The sequence below is a fragment of the Muntiacus reevesi genome, chromosome 15, assembly GCF_963930625.1.
Source record: "Muntiacus reevesi chromosome 15, mMunRee1.1, whole genome shotgun sequence".
NCBI classification, from domain to species: domain Eukaryota; kingdom Metazoa; phylum Chordata; class Mammalia; order Artiodactyla; family Cervidae; genus Muntiacus; species Muntiacus reevesi.
The window spans coordinates 15226019-15242904 of NC_089263.1; the positions used below are offsets into that span (position 1 = coordinate 15226019).

General features: G+C 56.8%; 1 protein-coding gene across 12 annotated transcripts in view; it reads right to left on the reverse strand.

The window, feature by feature from the left end:
* Positions 1-510: 510 nt before the first annotated feature.
* Positions 511-16886, reverse strand: part of KLHL25 (kelch like family member 25) — a 49955-nt gene continuing 33579 nt past the window's right edge. For 9 of the 12 annotated variants that reach the window (XM_065906499.1, XM_065906498.1, XM_065906504.1 and 6 more), the window contains 2 exons: positions 14693-16497; positions 511-2101 (listed from right to left, as the gene is read on the reverse strand). In XM_065906499.1, the coding sequence (XP_065762571.1) occupies positions 14714-16483 (1770 nt within the window). In that variant the 5' untranslated portion in view covers positions 16484-16497 and the 3' untranslated portion in view covers positions 511-2101; positions 14693-14713. The remainder of the gene's footprint in view (positions 2102-14692; positions 16498-16886) is intronic. The other 3 variants (XM_065906505.1, XM_065906508.1, XM_065906506.1) reach the window with 1 other exon arrangement.

Here is a 16886-nt window from a genome sequence, read left to right on the forward strand (position 1 = left end):
CTGGTGTCCAGAGCTTGCGGTGGGACGTTGTACAGGGCCTCCTCTTTACTCTGCGGCTGTCACAGCCCTGCCTGTCCCACTTTGAGTTTACAGCACCTAACAGCTACGAAAATGAGTAAAAGGCACGCAGGCAAACCTGGGCCTTAGTGTTGTGACTGATGCTAGACCCTCGAGTGGTGATGCCTCTCTTAACGCAGCTGGTGTTACTTTCACACAAATTAGTGTTTACTGGGGGCTCACAGCACACAAACGTGGCAATCAGTGGAATTACAGCTTTAAGTTGCCACTCATGCATGGGCTGTTCAGGGAAGGAGTCCTCAGCACCCCACATGAGAATCAATGTGAGGCCTGTGCTGCTGAAACGATCTGAGGACAGGAGGCCCTGACCTCTGGGTGCCCGTGGGTCTCCCCCAGCCCAGCAGGCCGTGAGCCCTGACTGCTGCGGCGGAAACCAGCCCACTCACACCTTGCATCCCCCAAGACTGGCCTCGGCACCCCAGGAAGGCAAGATTTCTCAACTCTTTTATTAAGTTAGAAATGGGTAAAAACAACACAACTTGTGGAGAAAGCACCGTGAGGTCCTCTGTGCTGCCAGACCTGTGCCGAGCGCAGCAATCCAACAGGCCAGGGGCCTCCAGGCGGTGCGGGCGCTGGACCGGGGCTGCCGCTCCCCCGGGCCTCCCCGGCCTCTCGGGCTGAGCCATCTCCGGGGACCAGGCCCCTGGCTTCTGGGTGTCTGAGAGGAAGCACCGAGAGCAAGGTGGAGCCCCGGACACAGGCGGGGGCCGTGGGGTCCCAGGAACCTGGAGATGTGCCTTCTGCTTTTTCCCCGGGGAAGCGGATGGCCTGTGGCTGGTGCACAATATGGGCCAACCCTGCACTAGAGATGCCCTTGGGGCCCCGGGGACACCCACAGGCCCGGAGCCAGCACGGAGGTCCTGGAAGGGGGCAGGGCCAACTCGGAGGCAACCGGCCCCACGAGCAGTACAGCCTACTTGGGTGCACCAGGGCAGGCAAGGGACAAGCCCAGACCCTCAAACGCTAGGTGAGGGGGCACCGGTAGGAGCCGACCTTTCCAGAAGCCCGCGGCTGCGGCTGGACCTGTGAGGTGCCCGATACTTGGAAGGTGGGAGAATGAACAAATGCTTGGCAGTTCTCTTGCAACCACTGTCACGTTTTGAGCTTAGGAGACACGTGAGCCAGACCCCATCACCAGTTGGAAGGTTGAGAGGCCAGCGTCACAGGGCTTTGTCATCCTCTCCAAGCTGAGTCCAGCCCGTGGTGGGGTCTGTCGTGGGCACCCTGGAGTCCCCCAGTGGGCCCAGCTCACATCTGCTCCTGGTCTGGGCAGGTAGGGTCCAATTCTGGGGTCAGTGTGCTCCTGGCAGGAAATGGGGTCATCACTGCCTCTTGGGCTGGACTCTGAGGGGAGGTGATGGACAGCCCCATGGGCACGTGCCCCCCAGGGTCCCTGCACACCTGCGCCTGCACCCGGGAGATGGTGGGGTTGCTGGGGGTGAGGCCCGCCTCTCGGGAGCCTATTTAACACTGGTGGCCTGGAGGTCATTTGCTGAGAAGGCCTGGTGGCTGTCACTGAACGGTTCTCTCCCTTAAGACTTTCTCCACAGCACAATCCAGTCTCGGCCTCCAGGCACCCAGTTCCCAGGGGCTGGGGGCGTCCTGTGTGGGGAGACTTCACACCACCACCAGGGAAGCCCGGAGCCCAAGGCTGTGCTGTCCCACACCCGCCCCGCCCTCTCAGCCCCCTGCCCCAGTCCAGGATGCCCTCAAGGCTCTGCAGACGTGTCTTTCTCCTCTACGCTGAGGGACTCTTGCTGTCCGTCCACGGCCCCCTGGAAGGTCTTCTCCCCCCGCAAACCACCACAAAGCAGGCAAGGCCTCAGCCAGACACACAGGACGTGGGAGACGGCTCTTCTTCCCTGAAGCTCAGAGCAGCCCCCGAGGCCATCGCTCCCAGGGCTGGTGGGCCGGCTTCTGGCCACTCAGAGCACTGGGCCGGGCGGAGCGACCCACACACAAGGTCAGGGCCACGTGCAAGAGCGAGGGCCGCGGCCATGGGGCGGGGAGAAACACACAGCGTCTGCAGAGGAACGAGAGAGAAAAAGTGAATCGCCCCCACCGCCTTCTGTCCTCACCTGGAGTCGGACCTGATGGCAAGGCCACGAGGAGGGGCTGGGGCGCAGACCCTGGAGTGAGAACGGAGCTCGCCCTGAGCTGGGCTTTGCTCACCTCCATCCAGCTTCTCCAGACACACACTGCACACCCTCAACCCAGCAGGCACTGTGCCAGGCCCAGAGAAAGGGGACAGCAGCCCAAAGAAAGGGGACGGCAGACACAGCTACCATCTCTGTGGATTGGCTCCAGTGGGAGAAACTGCAGGCTTGTACGAACAAATGTATACAGCCAACACACACAGAAGTGCTGTATGTGGGAAAAAAACTTGAGAGATTAGAGAGCCATCTTGCACCAGGAACTGTGGTCTAAAGTCCTGGGTGAGAGCCTTCTGCACCAGCAAGCTATAAGCAAGTGAAACTGAGCTTCACTCAAAGGGAAAAAAGAGCCAATAAAACATGGAAGGAAGCAAGTGCATAAAACAGTAGCGGAGACAAACTGCCAGAGCAGAAAGATGTGCGCTCACCTCTTCTTACGAAAACACCGAAATTACAATTAACTGTTGAACAAGCATCGACAAAAAAAAAAATGCTGGAACCTACCAGAAAAGATACGCTACTTCCATAGACAAAGAAGAAGCCACAATATGATGGCAGGAGGGGTGCAATCACGATAAAATCAAATCCCACACCTGCGAGGAGGGAAACTCACAAACTGGAAGTCATTATAGAAGTTGTCCCATGGGAGTGAAAGTTCTGAGCCCCTGTCAGGCTCCCCAGTCTGGACTGGGAGGAGGCACCTCAAGAGAACCTGGTTTTGAAGGCCGGCAGGGCTGGACTACAGGAATTCCACAAGACTGGGAGAAACACACTCCACTCTGGGAGGGCGCACAGAAGATCTTATGCGCACGAAGACCCAGCGAAAGTGAAAGTGAAGTCACTCAGTCGTGTCTGACTCTCTGCGACCCCACGGGCTGTAGCCTACCAGGCTCCTCCGTCCATGGGATTCTCCAGGCAAGAGTACTGGAGTGGGGTGCCATTGCCTTCTCCAGGGGATCTTCCCGACCCAGGGATCAAACCCAGGTCTCCTGCATTGTAGGAAGACACTTGACCGTCTGAGCCACCAGGGAAGAAATAACAAAACCAGTGACCTCATAAGAGCCTAGGCCAGACCTACCGACCTGCTGGTACTGGAGGGTCTCCTGTGGAAGTGGGGGGCGGCTGTGGCAGACGGCGGGGACAAAGACACTGAAGGCGGTCATTCTGGGGAGTACTCACTGTCGTGAGCCTTCCTGGAGGGCATCATTTTCTCACCAGGACCTGACCCCACCCAACAAGCTCTGGGCTCCAACAGGGTGGGAACCCAAACCCACCCCTCAGCAGGCGGGCTGCTTAGACACATCTTGAGAACACAGCCGTCTCTTTGTAACCCTGTGGACTGTAGCCCAGCAGGCTCCTCTGTCCACAGGATTTTCCAGGCAAGAATACTGGAGTGGGTTCCCATTTCCTTGTCCAGGGATCTTCCCACCAGGGGTTCAGGGACTGAACCCACACCACCTGAATTGACAGGAGGATTCTTTACCCCTGAGCCACCTGGGAAGCTTCACACTATATTTAAACTGATGAAAAAATCTACAACAAAGAATACTCTATCCAGCAAGGTTCTCATTCAGATTTGATGGAAAAATCAACAGGTTCACTGACAAACAAAAGCTAGCACCCCCAACCAGCTTTGCAGCTAATGATAAAAGAACTTCTCGAGGTGGGAAAAAAAAGGCTACAATTAGAAACAAGAAAATTACAAATGGGAAAACTCACTGATAAAGGTAAACATACAGTAAAGGTATGAAATAACCTACACACAAATATGACATCAAATGTGAGGAGAGACGGAGAAGGCAATGGCACCCCACTCCAGTACTCTTGCCTGGAAAATTCCATGGACGGAGGAGCCTGGTGGGCTGCAGTTCATGGGGTCATGAAGAGTCGGACACGACTGAGCGACTTCACTTTCACTTTTATGCATTGGAGAAGGAAACGGCAACCCACTCCAGTGTTCTTGCCTGGAGAATCTCAGGGATGGGGTCGCACAGAGTTGGACACGTGAAGTGACTTAGCAGCAGCAGTGAGGAGAGAAGAATACAAATGCAGGATATTTGAAATGCATTTGAAATTTAAAAACCAGCAACTTAAAACAACCTTGTTTATATATAGGCTGCTAAATCAAAACTTTAAGGTAACTGCAAACCAAAAATTAACAATAGATAAACACAAAAAAGAAAAAGGAATCCAAACACAACACTAAAGTTAGTCATCAAATCACCAGAGAACAAAATGGGATGAAAAAAGATCTACAAAAACAAATCAACAAAATGGCAAAAGGAGAGGATACATGCTGTCCACAAGAGACCCACTCAGATCTAGGGCACCCACAGACTGAGGAGAAAATGTGCTCCATGCAAATGGAGATCAAAAGAGAGCTGGAGCAGCAATAATCATATCAGACAAAACAGACTTTATTAAGAGACAATTTTTCCTTATTGCAAAATTCAGACTTAAATTGAAAAAAGTAGGGAAAACCAATAGGCCATTCAGATATGACCTAAATCAAATCCCTTATGATTATACAGTGGAAATGACAGATGGATTCAAGGGATTTGATATGACAGAGTGCCTGAAGAACTATGGACAGAGGTTCATAACACTGTACAGGAGGTGGTGATCAAGACCATCCCCGTGGAAAAGAAATGCAAGAAGGCCAAATGGCTGTCTGGGGAGGCCTTACACATAGCTGAGAAAAGAAGAGAAGCAGAAGGCAAAGGAGAAAAGGAAAGATATTCCCATTTGAATGCAGAGTTCCAAAGAACAGCAACGAGAGATAAGAAAGCCCTCCTCAGTGATCAATGCAAAGAAATAGAGGAAAACAATAGAATGGGAAAGACTAGAGACCTCTTCAAGAAAATTAAAGCTACCAAGGGAACATTTCATGCAAAGACAGTCACAATAAAGGACAGAACGATATGGACCCAACAGAAGTAGAAGATATTAAGAGGTGGCAAGAATACACAGAAAAACTACACAAAAAAGATCTTTACAACCCAGATAACCATGATGGTGTGATCACTCACCTAGAGTCAGACATCCTGGAGTGTGAAGTCAAGTGGGCCTTAGGAAGCATCACTATGAACAAAGCTAGTAGAGGTGATGTGCTATTTCAAATCCTAAAAGATGATACTGAGAAAGTGCTGCACTCAACATGCCAGCAAATTTGGACAACTCAGCAGTGGTCACTGGACTGGAAAAGGTCAGTTTTCATTCCAATCCCAAAGAAAAGCAATGCCTAAGAATGTTCAAACTACTACACAATTGCACTGATCTCACATGCTAGCAAAGTAATGCTCCCAATTCTCCAAGCCAGGCTTCAATAGTACATGAACTGAGAACTTCCAGGTGTTCAAACTGGATTTAGAAAAGGCAAAGGAACCAGAGATCAAATTGCCAATGTCCTTTGGATCATAGAAAAAGCAAGAGAGTTCCAGAAAAACATCTGCTTCATTGACTATGCTAAAGCCTTTGACTGTGTGGATCACAACAAACTCTGGAAAATTCTTAAAGAGATGAGAATAGCAAACCACCTTACCTGCCTCCTGAGAAATCTATATGCAGGTCAAGAAGTGATAGTTAGAACTGGACATGGAACAATGGACTGGTTCCAAATTGGGAAAGGAGTACATCAAGGTTGTATACTGTCACCCTGCTTATTTGAGCCTCTTGATGAAAGTGAAAGAGGAGAGTGAAAAAGTTGTCTTAAAACTCAACATTCAAAAAACAAAGATCATGACATCTGGTCCCACCACCTCATGGTAAATAGATGCAGAAACAACTGGAAACAATGAAAGACTTTATTTTCTTGGGCTTCAAAATCACTGCAGATTGTGACTGCAGCCATGAAATTAAAAGACGCTTGCTCCTTAGAAGAACAGCTATGACAAACCTAGACAGCATATTAAAAAGCAAAGACATTACTTTGCCAACAAAGTTTCATATAGTCCAAGCTATGGTTTTTCCAGTAGCCATGTATGGATGTAAGAGTTGGACCATAAAGAAAGCTGAGTGCTGAAGAATTGATGCTTTTGAACTGTGGTGTTGGAGAAGACTCTTGAGAGTCCCTTGGACTGCAAGGAGATCCAACGAGTCCATCCTAAAGGAGATCAGTCCTGAATATTCATTGGAAGGACTGATGTTGAAGCTCCAATACTTTGGCCACCTGATGTGAAGAACTGACTCATCTGAAAAAGACCCTGATGCTGGCAAAGACTGAAGGCAGGAGGAGCAGGGGACGACAGAGGATGAGATGGTTGGATGGCATCACCAACTCAGTGGACATGAGTTTGAACCAGGCTCCAGGAGTTGGTGATAGACAGGGAAGCCTGGCGTGCTGCAGTCCATGGGGTCGCAAAGAGTCAGACATGACTGAGCAACTGAACTAAAAAAAAAGAAACAGTGCCATTTGCAGCATCATGCATGCCCCTAAAGATTCATGCTAAATGAAGTTAGAGAAAGGGAAGTATCATAGGACATCACTTATGGATAGGAAGAAGTGATACAAATGAACCTACTTACAGAATAGAAACTTTAGACTCCCAGGCTTAAGAGAATGAATTTATGGTTACCAGAGGGGAAGAGCCGGGGGTTGGCACAGACTGGGAGTTTGAGGCTGACATGTACACACTGCTATATTTTAAAATGATAACGAGGGGCTCCCTGCTGGCTCTGGGGTAAAGAATCTGCCTGCCAATACAGGAGACTCAGGTCCGATCCCCAGTCTGGGAAGACCCCACACACCACGGAGCCACTAAGCCCGGGAGCCTCAGCTCCTGAGCCTGCACGCCCTGGGGCCTGTGCTCCCCAAACAAGAGAAGCCACTGCAGTGAGAAGCCCCCACACCATAACAGAGAACAGCCCCAACTCCCCAAAACTAGACAAAAGCCCACCCAGCAACAAAGACCCAGCACAAACAATGCATGGCAGAAACCAGGGCAATGCTGGGAAGCAATTATCCTCCGATACAAAGATTTTTTTTAGGTAATAAAAAAAGTTAAAAGATAACCAACAAGGATCTACTGAATAGCACAAGAAACTCTGCTCAATATTCTAAAATAACCTAAATGGGCAAAAAATGAAAAAGAATACATCCAAGTAGACATATAACTGAATCGCTTTGTTGTTTGTACACCTGAAACTAACATAAGATTGTTCATCAGCTCTACTCCAATATAAAATAAAAATTCTTTAAATACTAAAAGAAAAAAATTAGAGATTAAAACAAGGACTTCTACTTTGGCAGAGGGTGTGGGAAGGACGCCCTTAGACCTGCAGGACAGACAGGAGTTAGCTCGAGAGGCAAAGAGCAGTCCAGGCAGAAGAAGTAGCATGTGCAGAGACCCTGGTGTGGGAGTCCTGCACTTCTGAGAATTTGAACATAGGCCAGTGAGGTGCAAATGGTAAGGGAGGGTGGGCGGACGTGGTCAGAGAATGGGGCGGGAGGTGCACAGACTGGTCACGGTTAGTCACGTCATCAGGAGGAACAGCACAGCTGCGGGCAGCAGTCAACACATTCATCCCTGCACTTGACAAATACTCACCGCACAGCCTGTCAACCCCGACCCCACAGGACGGACGCAGCAGTGAACGAGGTCAGATGGCTGTGGAGCCCACACTCCAGAGCCAGGCTCGCAGTGTGGCATCCGCTCTGAGCTTCACGTTTTCCTATGGAAAACGAGGAGAGACCTGCCTCCCAGAGAAGGATGGAGCCATCTAGCACATGTGAAAGGTTCAGTGTAAAACATCCTGGAAGCAACGAAGAAAACCCAACTGGCCAGTACGGTCGGTTTCTAAAGCCCAACCCACAGCGACAGCTCGGCGTAATCTGGCCCGACTCCAAGCAGGGATGTGGCCGTGGCCGTGTGTCCGTCCAGGAGGTGGGGTTCCTGGCCGGAGCTCAGCTCCTGGGATGCTCACCTAGCGGAGAAAGGACACAGCAGGCCCAGGAAGGAGCTGGAGGGGGTGCGGAGCGGGGAACACTCGGGACAGCGACACAGGGCTGTCCCCCTCCGTGCGGTTCTGTTTTAACGACAGGCTCTCTGAGGACTTCCCTGGTGGTCCATGCGTGCAATGCAGGGGGCCCGGGTTGCTAAGACTCCATGCGTGCAATGCAGGGGGCCCGGGTTCAATCCCTGGTCAGGGAACTAGATCCTGCATGCCGCAGCTAAGAGCTGGCATGCTGCAGCGAAGATGAGAGATCCCACGTGCCGAACCTGAGGGCCTCCTTGGTGGCTCAGATGTAAACATGAAACTAAGACCCGCGCAGCTGAATACATAGATAGATACTAAAAACAAAAACAGGCTCTCCGGCGTACTGGGAACAGGGTTGGGGTTCTCGCCAAGGGTCCTCCCCACCCCAGCGGTCCACACCCATCCATGCACCATTTCCATGCCAGATGCCATTCTTACTTTGACCAGCTGAGCGCCATGGGCTCAGAGGTGGCCCTAAACCAAGGAGACAGGTTTGTGCCAGAGGACACAGATGACGCCCCCCGCCTCGTGACACCCAGCTGCCGGAGGGGGCGTCATGGGGACTCCAAAAGGAAAGAGACGGAGGCGCCCCCTCCCCATAAACCCGCACACTCAGCCACCCGAGAGGCAGAGACGACACCACCTCCGGCAGAGCTTCAGTCACCAGCGACCGCATCCTCAGTCTTACAGCTCCGGGTGTCTTTCACCTGGGCAGCGGTCAGCTACAAGGGCAGGGAGCTGACATCGAGTTGTAAGTCTGTACGTGTTTAAGTAACAGTATCACGAACACAATTCCAGCCAACGCAGGGACCTGTGGACCTTTCTCCTTCAATGGGACGCAGCTCTCGCTCGTGCGGCTCTGGAAGGCGGACTCCGGCTCTGCCGAAGCTGCTGCAGCTCAGGGGTCAGCAAGCTCCCAGAAGGGGGCGCTGGGCAGGGCGGCTGCTGTTTTCTCAGTGGGGCTGGGGAAAGCCCCCCATCCCTCCAAGGGCTTCACTATCCAGAGCTGCCCACGGGCCCCGAACACCCAGAGGTGCTTTAAGGTGGTGAACCCAAAACTCGGGGGCCTGGCACACCTGCCCGGCACACAAGGCAGACACGGACTTCCCCTCGGGGCAGGGTGTCACTGCCGCCCCAGACCAAGCTCTGACCCGGCGGGGGGGAGCCCCTCTAGGCTGTCCTGAGATGCTGAGGAGGAGGAGGGGGCACCCCGAAGGCAGAGTTGCCAGGGAGCAGCACTGCCCAGGCCTGCACCCCCTCCCAGGTCACCCAGGCCACGCTGGTCTGGGCCACCCGGAGTTTTGCCAGCTGCCTCTCTGGGACCTAGTTTCCTTATCTGTGAAACGGGACTGTATTAAAAAAAAAAAAATGTTGCCTGCAACATCAGTAAAGAAAAGTGCTGCAGCCCTCAGCCATCGCCGCCTCCGCAGACGGTGCGCCCGCAGGAGGCTAGGAGGACGACAGTGCACTGGCCCAGTGGCTGAGGGGCGCATCAGAGGGGTGCGCGCGGAGCGCCCGGACCCCCGCATCTTCCCACAGAAAAGAATTCTTATGACGTCTGTGCTGTGCTGAGTCACATCCGACTTTGTGACCCCACGGACTGTAGCCCACCAGGCTCCTCTGTCCATGGGATTCTCCAGGCAAGGATACTGGAATTGGTTGCCATGTCTTCCTCCAGAGGATCTTCCCAACCCAGGGATTGAACCCAGGTCTCCCGCATTGCAGGCAGATTCTTTACCATCTGAGCCGGCAGGGAAGCCCCAAAATACTGGAGTGGGTAGCCTGTCCCTTCTCCAGGGGATCTTCCAGACCCAGGAATCAAACCGGGGCCTCCTACATTGCAGATGGATTCTTTACCAGCTGAGCTGCTGGTTAACAGTTATCTTTTCATGTTCCAACTCCCTGGTCTTCATTGTACAATCTCCTATAAACCCTTGCTCCCCGCTCTGACCTCTTCAGAGTGGTCCCTCAGAGCTGAGATGCTGCTTTCTGGGCTTAAGTCCTGAGTTTTGTCTGAACAAAACATAATTCTCAACCCTTAGGTTATGCACTGCTTTTCCAGTCAACAGGACCCGTGTCCACCCCACAGAGCAGACGTGGGGTCAGCGGTCACCCCACCGCCATGCAGAGCCGCCCCGCCAGGCCTGTGACCACCCTTCATGGTCTTGAGGGTCACCCAAAGGGTGCCTGGCAGGCAGCCCGCAGCCACCAACGCCATCCCGGCTGGCACTGGGCCACACTGTGCAGACGGACGGACAGACACGGGGTGCTTCATCCCCCTGGCCGCACCAGCCCAGCTCTGAACCCGGAGCGCTGTGGTTTCCTCCTGGCCCCCACCTCTTTAAGGCAGGACAGGTTGTGCTGAATCCACCCTCCTGTGGTGGTGGGGCCCCCGGAGTTCGGGTGGGGGGATCACAGGCTCAGCCTCTCCCAGAGCAAGACTGGAGCGTGTGCCCCTACCCCCACCCCCTGGGGCTGGTCCCCCACGGTGCCCAGGAGGAGAAGATAGCTCCTGGCAGCCTGCATCTCCGCCCTGATGCTCTAAAGACCACAGGCCAGAGGCAAGCAGGGTCAGGATGAGGAGCTCAGAGAGAGAAAACAAGAGAAAAGAACGTCCACGCATGGTCTACACTTGGCGGGCAGCCCAGAGAGATGGGCGCCCACCCCAGCTCCAGGGGCCTCCTGGCCACTGTCACCTAGAGACAAGGATCAGACTGCGACCCAGGAGCCAAGGGCTGGCCCTGGAGATCTTGCCGGCGGTGAGCTTCGAAGAGCGCCCCACCCCCACCGCTGGGCAGCACTCGTGTGGGCTGCAGCTACTGGTGCCAGGGGCAGACACGGGGATGCTCGGGGTCTGGGTCTCCAGAGTCCCCTGCAGGCCTGGGGCCCAACCAGGGCTCAGATCCCACTCTGGCCCTCCAGCTGTGGCCTGACACCAGCCGCCCACCCCGGGTCTCAGTACCAGCAGCACCTCCAACAAATGCTTCCGAGACAGAGCTAGCTCACGACTGAGAAACAGAACACTTGGGGGTGACCGTGGGAGTCACTGGGGTCGTGAGGAGGGGCTCTCCGGCTGGTGGTCCCTGGAGTCTCTGGCTCGGGGACCAGAGAGGCACTGCAGGCTGGACCCCAGGCCGGTCCGATGCCTACAGGAGGGTCTGGGACAGCAGCCCGGGAGGGGTGCACTCGGGACACGCTGGGTACAGACCCTCTTCTCTGGCCCCGACACTGGGGCTTCCCAGCTGGCAGCCAGGCTGGGTGGAGGGGGGGTTCCATGCTGGAGGGGGCAGTGGGCAGTAGGGGCACTAGTCTCTGCTCAACCTGACCTCCATGAACCTTGCCGAGGGTGCTTGAGCCCAGTCCCTCACCCACTGTTGCTGTCCAGGGCCCTCCCACCCCGTCCACCTGCCACCCTCCGCCCAGGTCCGGGCCCTCAGGACCTGAGCCGGGGCCTTCTGCACGGGTCCTGGCAGCAGCGGACACAGGTGGCCCTCTTGCCACAACTGTGCTATCCACCCAGAGTCAAGGGCGGGCCAGGCACACCCAGGCGTCACCCTCCGCCCCAGCGCCCCTGCCGGGTCCTCATTCGAGACCACAGCACCCTGCCACGGGCTGGGGAGTGCCAAAAACACAAGACCTGCGCGTCACTCAGCTAGGGGCGCAGAAAGGGCAATTCCGAACGTGCGGGAGGGACCCTTCCAGAAGGAGGAGCTGGCCCAGGGACTTCCCGATCCGGGAGCCATGGCCGCCCAAAGCATTCCAAAACCATCACCACCATCCCTGCCTCATCACAGCCTCGGAGGAAAGCTGACTCTGAACCCGGCCCCTCACTTGATCTTTTCTACTCAACTGTTGTAATACTATTTTTATCCCCATTTCCCAGATGGGAAAGCTGAGGCTCAGGGAAGTTAAGCAACTGGGGTCAAGCAGCAAGAGTCAGAGCTGAGGGCCCACGCCTGCTTCCCTTCCCCAGTCCCTGAAACAGGGGAAAGTCCTGGGAAAGTTGAAGGCTCATGGGGTCCTGCTGACCTCCCGCCCACCCTCTCCCACTTGGGAGGAACTGCCCTCCAGGGTCCCGAGGACAGGCCAACACCAGACAAGGTCCGAGCCCCTGGCCCTGGGCGGCCTGAGATGGGACGAGACGTCACGGCCCACAGGCGACCACAGGTTTCCAACAAGGAGACGCCAACATTCTCTTTGAAGCCTACTCCCCAGGGGACCCAGGTCTGTGGCTGGCCAGAGTTCTCAAGACAGCTGATTCAACAAAGACAGCAGAGAAACCTTAACGGAGAGCAAAGCCTGTTCCCACCCAGGCCGTTCTTTACGAGGCTTCACACCCTGTACAGATCTGACGCCTTCGCGGGGGCCAGCCTTGCCTGCCTGCCGGGGAAGGAGCCCTTTAAGGGCCTCGAAGACCTGGCTGGATCTGACCTAACAGCTGAAACATCAGATTCCATTCAGAAGGCACCCAGCCAAGTACAACTGCCTCCGCCGCGTGGAGTTTTCAGCATTCTTGTCAGCAGTCGCCAGGCCATTGAGGAATTCTCAGCTCAGGCCGGCTCCGCATGAGGTTCCTGTGACCTAAACAGCCCAGGGCCAAGGGCTGGCTCCTCCGATGTGCAGGAGCACGGTGCAGCGGCTGTGGGCAGGGAGATGCTGATACCAGGACAGCCTGGGGGGCGTCAAGGCGCCCCTGGAGCGACCTGGCATCTGATCCCACACTCCCCTGCGCTTCCTGGCGCCCCCAGGATTAACGCCTCTGCCTTCCGTCCACCAGGGGTCCCAGGACCTCACTGCCCCAAGGGATGAAGACCTGAGGCGAGCTAAGAGCTGGGACCTGACCATGGACGACCTTCTCCGACGCCCACCAGTCTACACCCCATTCCAGTCCCTGCGCCCCTGCCAGGCTGGCTCAGGACAGCCAAATCCAACCTCAGCGCCGGTTGGGTCACCCTGGGGGGCTGCAGGCAAGCCCTCTCCCACCCGTCAGAAAGGGCCCCGCCAGGACAGGCTGGCCCTCTTCCCCTGACTGCATCCATCCTGCACCCTGGACAAGCCCCTCCTGCTATCCCCCTGCCCCTCCGATGCCCACAAGGAGCGCCTGCACGTGTCACCTCACCCCTGGCCTCCACTGTGGCCTTCCTATTTCGTGCAGTGACTTCATGGAACGATGTCGCCGAGATCAGAGAGTGTGGGAACCCGGGGTAACCGGGGCAGCCCTGCTGGGGGCTGTTCCCATGCTCCGAGGAAGACCTTCTCCATCTCATGGAGGGATGGGAAGAGACGAGAGGCTCCCCCGCGCACAGGGGAGCACACGGCTGCCCCCAGAAGGGCAGGGCCCAGCGCCATGGCCCCGCCAGATGCCCGCAGTGGTGCCCGGCCCCGCGGCGCCCGTCCCCACCCCCGAGTGCCCGTCCACCCCCTCCTGCTGCTCCTCATGGGCCCGCCTAGCGGGCCGCTCACCTTGGCTGCACTCTGGACTCGCCCAGAGCTACCACGGCTCTGAGCCCTGGGCCCCAGATGCCCCGACTCCAGTGGTCTAGGCTGAGGCCTGGGCTCAGCATTTGCACAGGACAGAATTAGTGGCCTTGCCCAAACAGAGGGGCTTCCCTGGTAGCTCAGACGGTCAAGAATCTGCCTGTAATTGACCCAAGTTCAATCCCCAGAGGTCCGCTCTTACCTTCTGGGAGGTGATCTGTGTCATACCCAATAGGAGGGTCTTTGTTTAGAGTGAAGTCTGTGTGACCTAGGGGGGCTTAGGTCATGCTGGACCAGCTGACTTGAGAGTAACCGTGTGGACAATCAATCAGTCACACCCACACCATGGGGCCCTGATAAAAATTCTGGACACCAATGCTGTGTGAGCTCCCTTGGTGGGCAGTACTGTGCGAGTGCCGTCACTCACGGATGCTGTTAGTACACGGGGAGTGGACGGGGTGCTCTGCATCTGGACCCCCGTCCAGGGCTCTGCCCCAGGCATCTCCGCCCTCTCCTCTTAATCTGCATCCTTTCCCCGTAAATAAACCAAAACTGGGGATATACACCTTCAGCACATTCATGAGCGCTTCCAGTGCTGGATCTAAGATGGTTCTGGGGAACCCTCATCTCACAGCTGGTGTCTGCGACAGTGTTGTACACCCACACGTCCTTGGAGACCCCCATTTCCTGAGGGTGCCCTTGCACACACTGTGCCCTCCGACTTCAAAAGTTAGCCTAAGCACCACACAGGAATTGTCCACAGACCCCCGATGACTGATCTGCAGCCAGGCCCAGGAGCTAGTCTAAGACGCTTGCCCCCATCTGGCAAAAGGGTGACCTGCTTTGCTCAAGATTAACTAAGTAAGGGGGGGGAGCTAGATTCTGGCTCCAGGGTAGAGAAAAGGGGTCCCAGAGGCCCCCAGCCACCTGCTTCCTGACTGGCCCAGCCTCCCCTGCAAGATGCAGCCTGTGCCCCGAGTGGGTTCGGGCGGGGGAGTGGGGCTCACCTGGCTGGCTCCGCAGCCGCCTCAGGCGGGCAGGTGCTTCCAGGTGCTAACGAAGGCCGTGGGGATGAGCGAGTAGGGCACGGTGGTGACGCAGTTCCACGTGTCTGAGGTGGGGTCGTAGCAGTCCAGGGTCTTGCACCGCTGGGTGCCGAAGTAGCCCCCCACCACGTAGAGTTTGTTGCCGGACGCCAGGGCGTGGCAGGACATGCGCTTGGCGGTCATGTCCCCGATCCGCGTCCACTGGTTGCTCTCGCAGTCGAAGCGGTAGGCGGAGGCGGCCGTGAATTCCGTGTCGCCGCCCATGATGAAGATCTGGCTGCCCAGCACGGCGGCCGCGGTGTAGCGCCAGGGCTGCGGACACTCGGCCTTGATGCTCCACCGGTTCTCCGACGGGTCGTAGCACTGGACCTTGGACACCATGTCCCGGTGGATGCTGGTGCCGCCGAACACGAAGAGCTTCAGCTTGGCGCTCACCACCGCGGCGTTGCTGACGCCGTCCCTCAGCGGGGCCACCATGGTCCACTTGTTCGCCCCGGGGTCGTACTTCTCCACCTGCTTCAGCGAGACCGACGGCGAGGCCGGGAAGACGCCGGCCAGTGACGTGTGGCCCCCGACCACGTAGAGGCAGTTCTCTAGCTCAGCGGAGCCGTGGCCGAAGCGGGCGATCAGCATGGGCGCCGCCTTGGACCACTCCTCGTGGACCGTGTTGTACACCCACACGTCCTTGGAGACCCCATTCTCGGAGCCCCGGCCCCCCGTGACGTAGACCTTGCAGCCGATGGCCGAGGCGCTGAACTCCTTGCGGGGGCTGGGCAGGTCCGCCTTCGGGATGATCTCCTTGGCCTTGTGGTCCACCTGGTAGATCTTGTCGCACATGAAGGTCTGGCCCCCGAGGATGAGCAGCGTGTGGCCAGCCCGGCGCGGCCGGGCGCAAGGGCTGGTGACCACGCCGTCGTTCTGCAGGATCCGGGCCTTGCAGCGCAGCGCCTCGTCCACCAGCAGCCGCGTGCGCTCATCCGCCATGAGCAGGGCGTCTCCGGACACGGCCTCCTTCAGGCAGTCGGAGGGCAGCAGGGCCAGCCGCACGCCGCGGAGGAGCTCGGGTAGGTGGGCCTTGCGCTGCTCCAGGTCGTGCCGGACCCACTGCAGCACGGCCTCGAAGACCACGCGCTCGTCCTCCGCCTCCAGCTCGTCGCTGGAGACAAGGTCCAGCAGCGTGTCTTTGGAGAGGCTGTTGAAGTCGTCACTCTGGCGCACGGCCTCAAAGTGCACCAGGCACATGCGCCAGGAGAACTCGTAGAGCCGGCGACACTGGTGGGCGTCCGACAGCAGCATCATGCCCAGGCAGTTGGACGGGAACAGGTTCTTCTCCAGGAACTCGGCGGCCGCGTCCCGCACGTCGTGGAACTGCAGCATGTCGCCCGCCTCCAGCAGCGACTCGGCGTTCTCCTCGTTGATGACGATGCGCGACGAGTAGGCGAAGTCCAGCAGCAGCTCCAGCACCTCGGGGTGCAGGTTGTCCTGGAAGTTGACCGTGTCGTCATGGCTCTCCCGCAGGCCGTGGCTGAACATGGCCTCGAAGTAGCGGCTGGAGGCGGCCAGCACCGCGCGGTGGCAGGGGAAGGCGCGGTCGCCGGCCCAGAGCGTCACGTCGGTGAACATGCGGTGCTTGCGCAGTGTGTTGAGGTGCGCCAGCACGCAGTCGGGGTGCGAGGCCTTGTGGAACAGCGTGATGTTCATGGAGCCTGTGCTGCCCCGCGACTTGCGGGTCTCGTGGACGCTGACCGACATGCTGAGCCGACCTGCTGTGGCGGGAGGGGGAAGGACGAGGCCACAGGTGAGAGGGGGCCAGGTCCCAGCTCCCCGCGGGGGGGCCCCCCAAACCCAGCCCCAGCCCCCCCCCCAGCCTCACCTAGACCAAGCCCCGCCCCTCAATCTGACAGCCAAAGCATGACTGGGGTGGTAAAGCCTGAGGTTCATCTCTGGATAGGAGCCTGCCCAGGTGACCTTGACCTAGAGTCATCTCCCGTGGTTGCAAGAACATGCCACATTGTCCCCAGCCCGGTTATGAAGACGGCAGGTGGGCTCGTGTCCCTGGTGGCTCAGCGGTAAAGAACCCCCCAGCCAATGCAGGAGACTTGGGATCCCTGATCTGGGAAGATCTCACATGCTGGGAAGCAACTAAGCCCGTGTA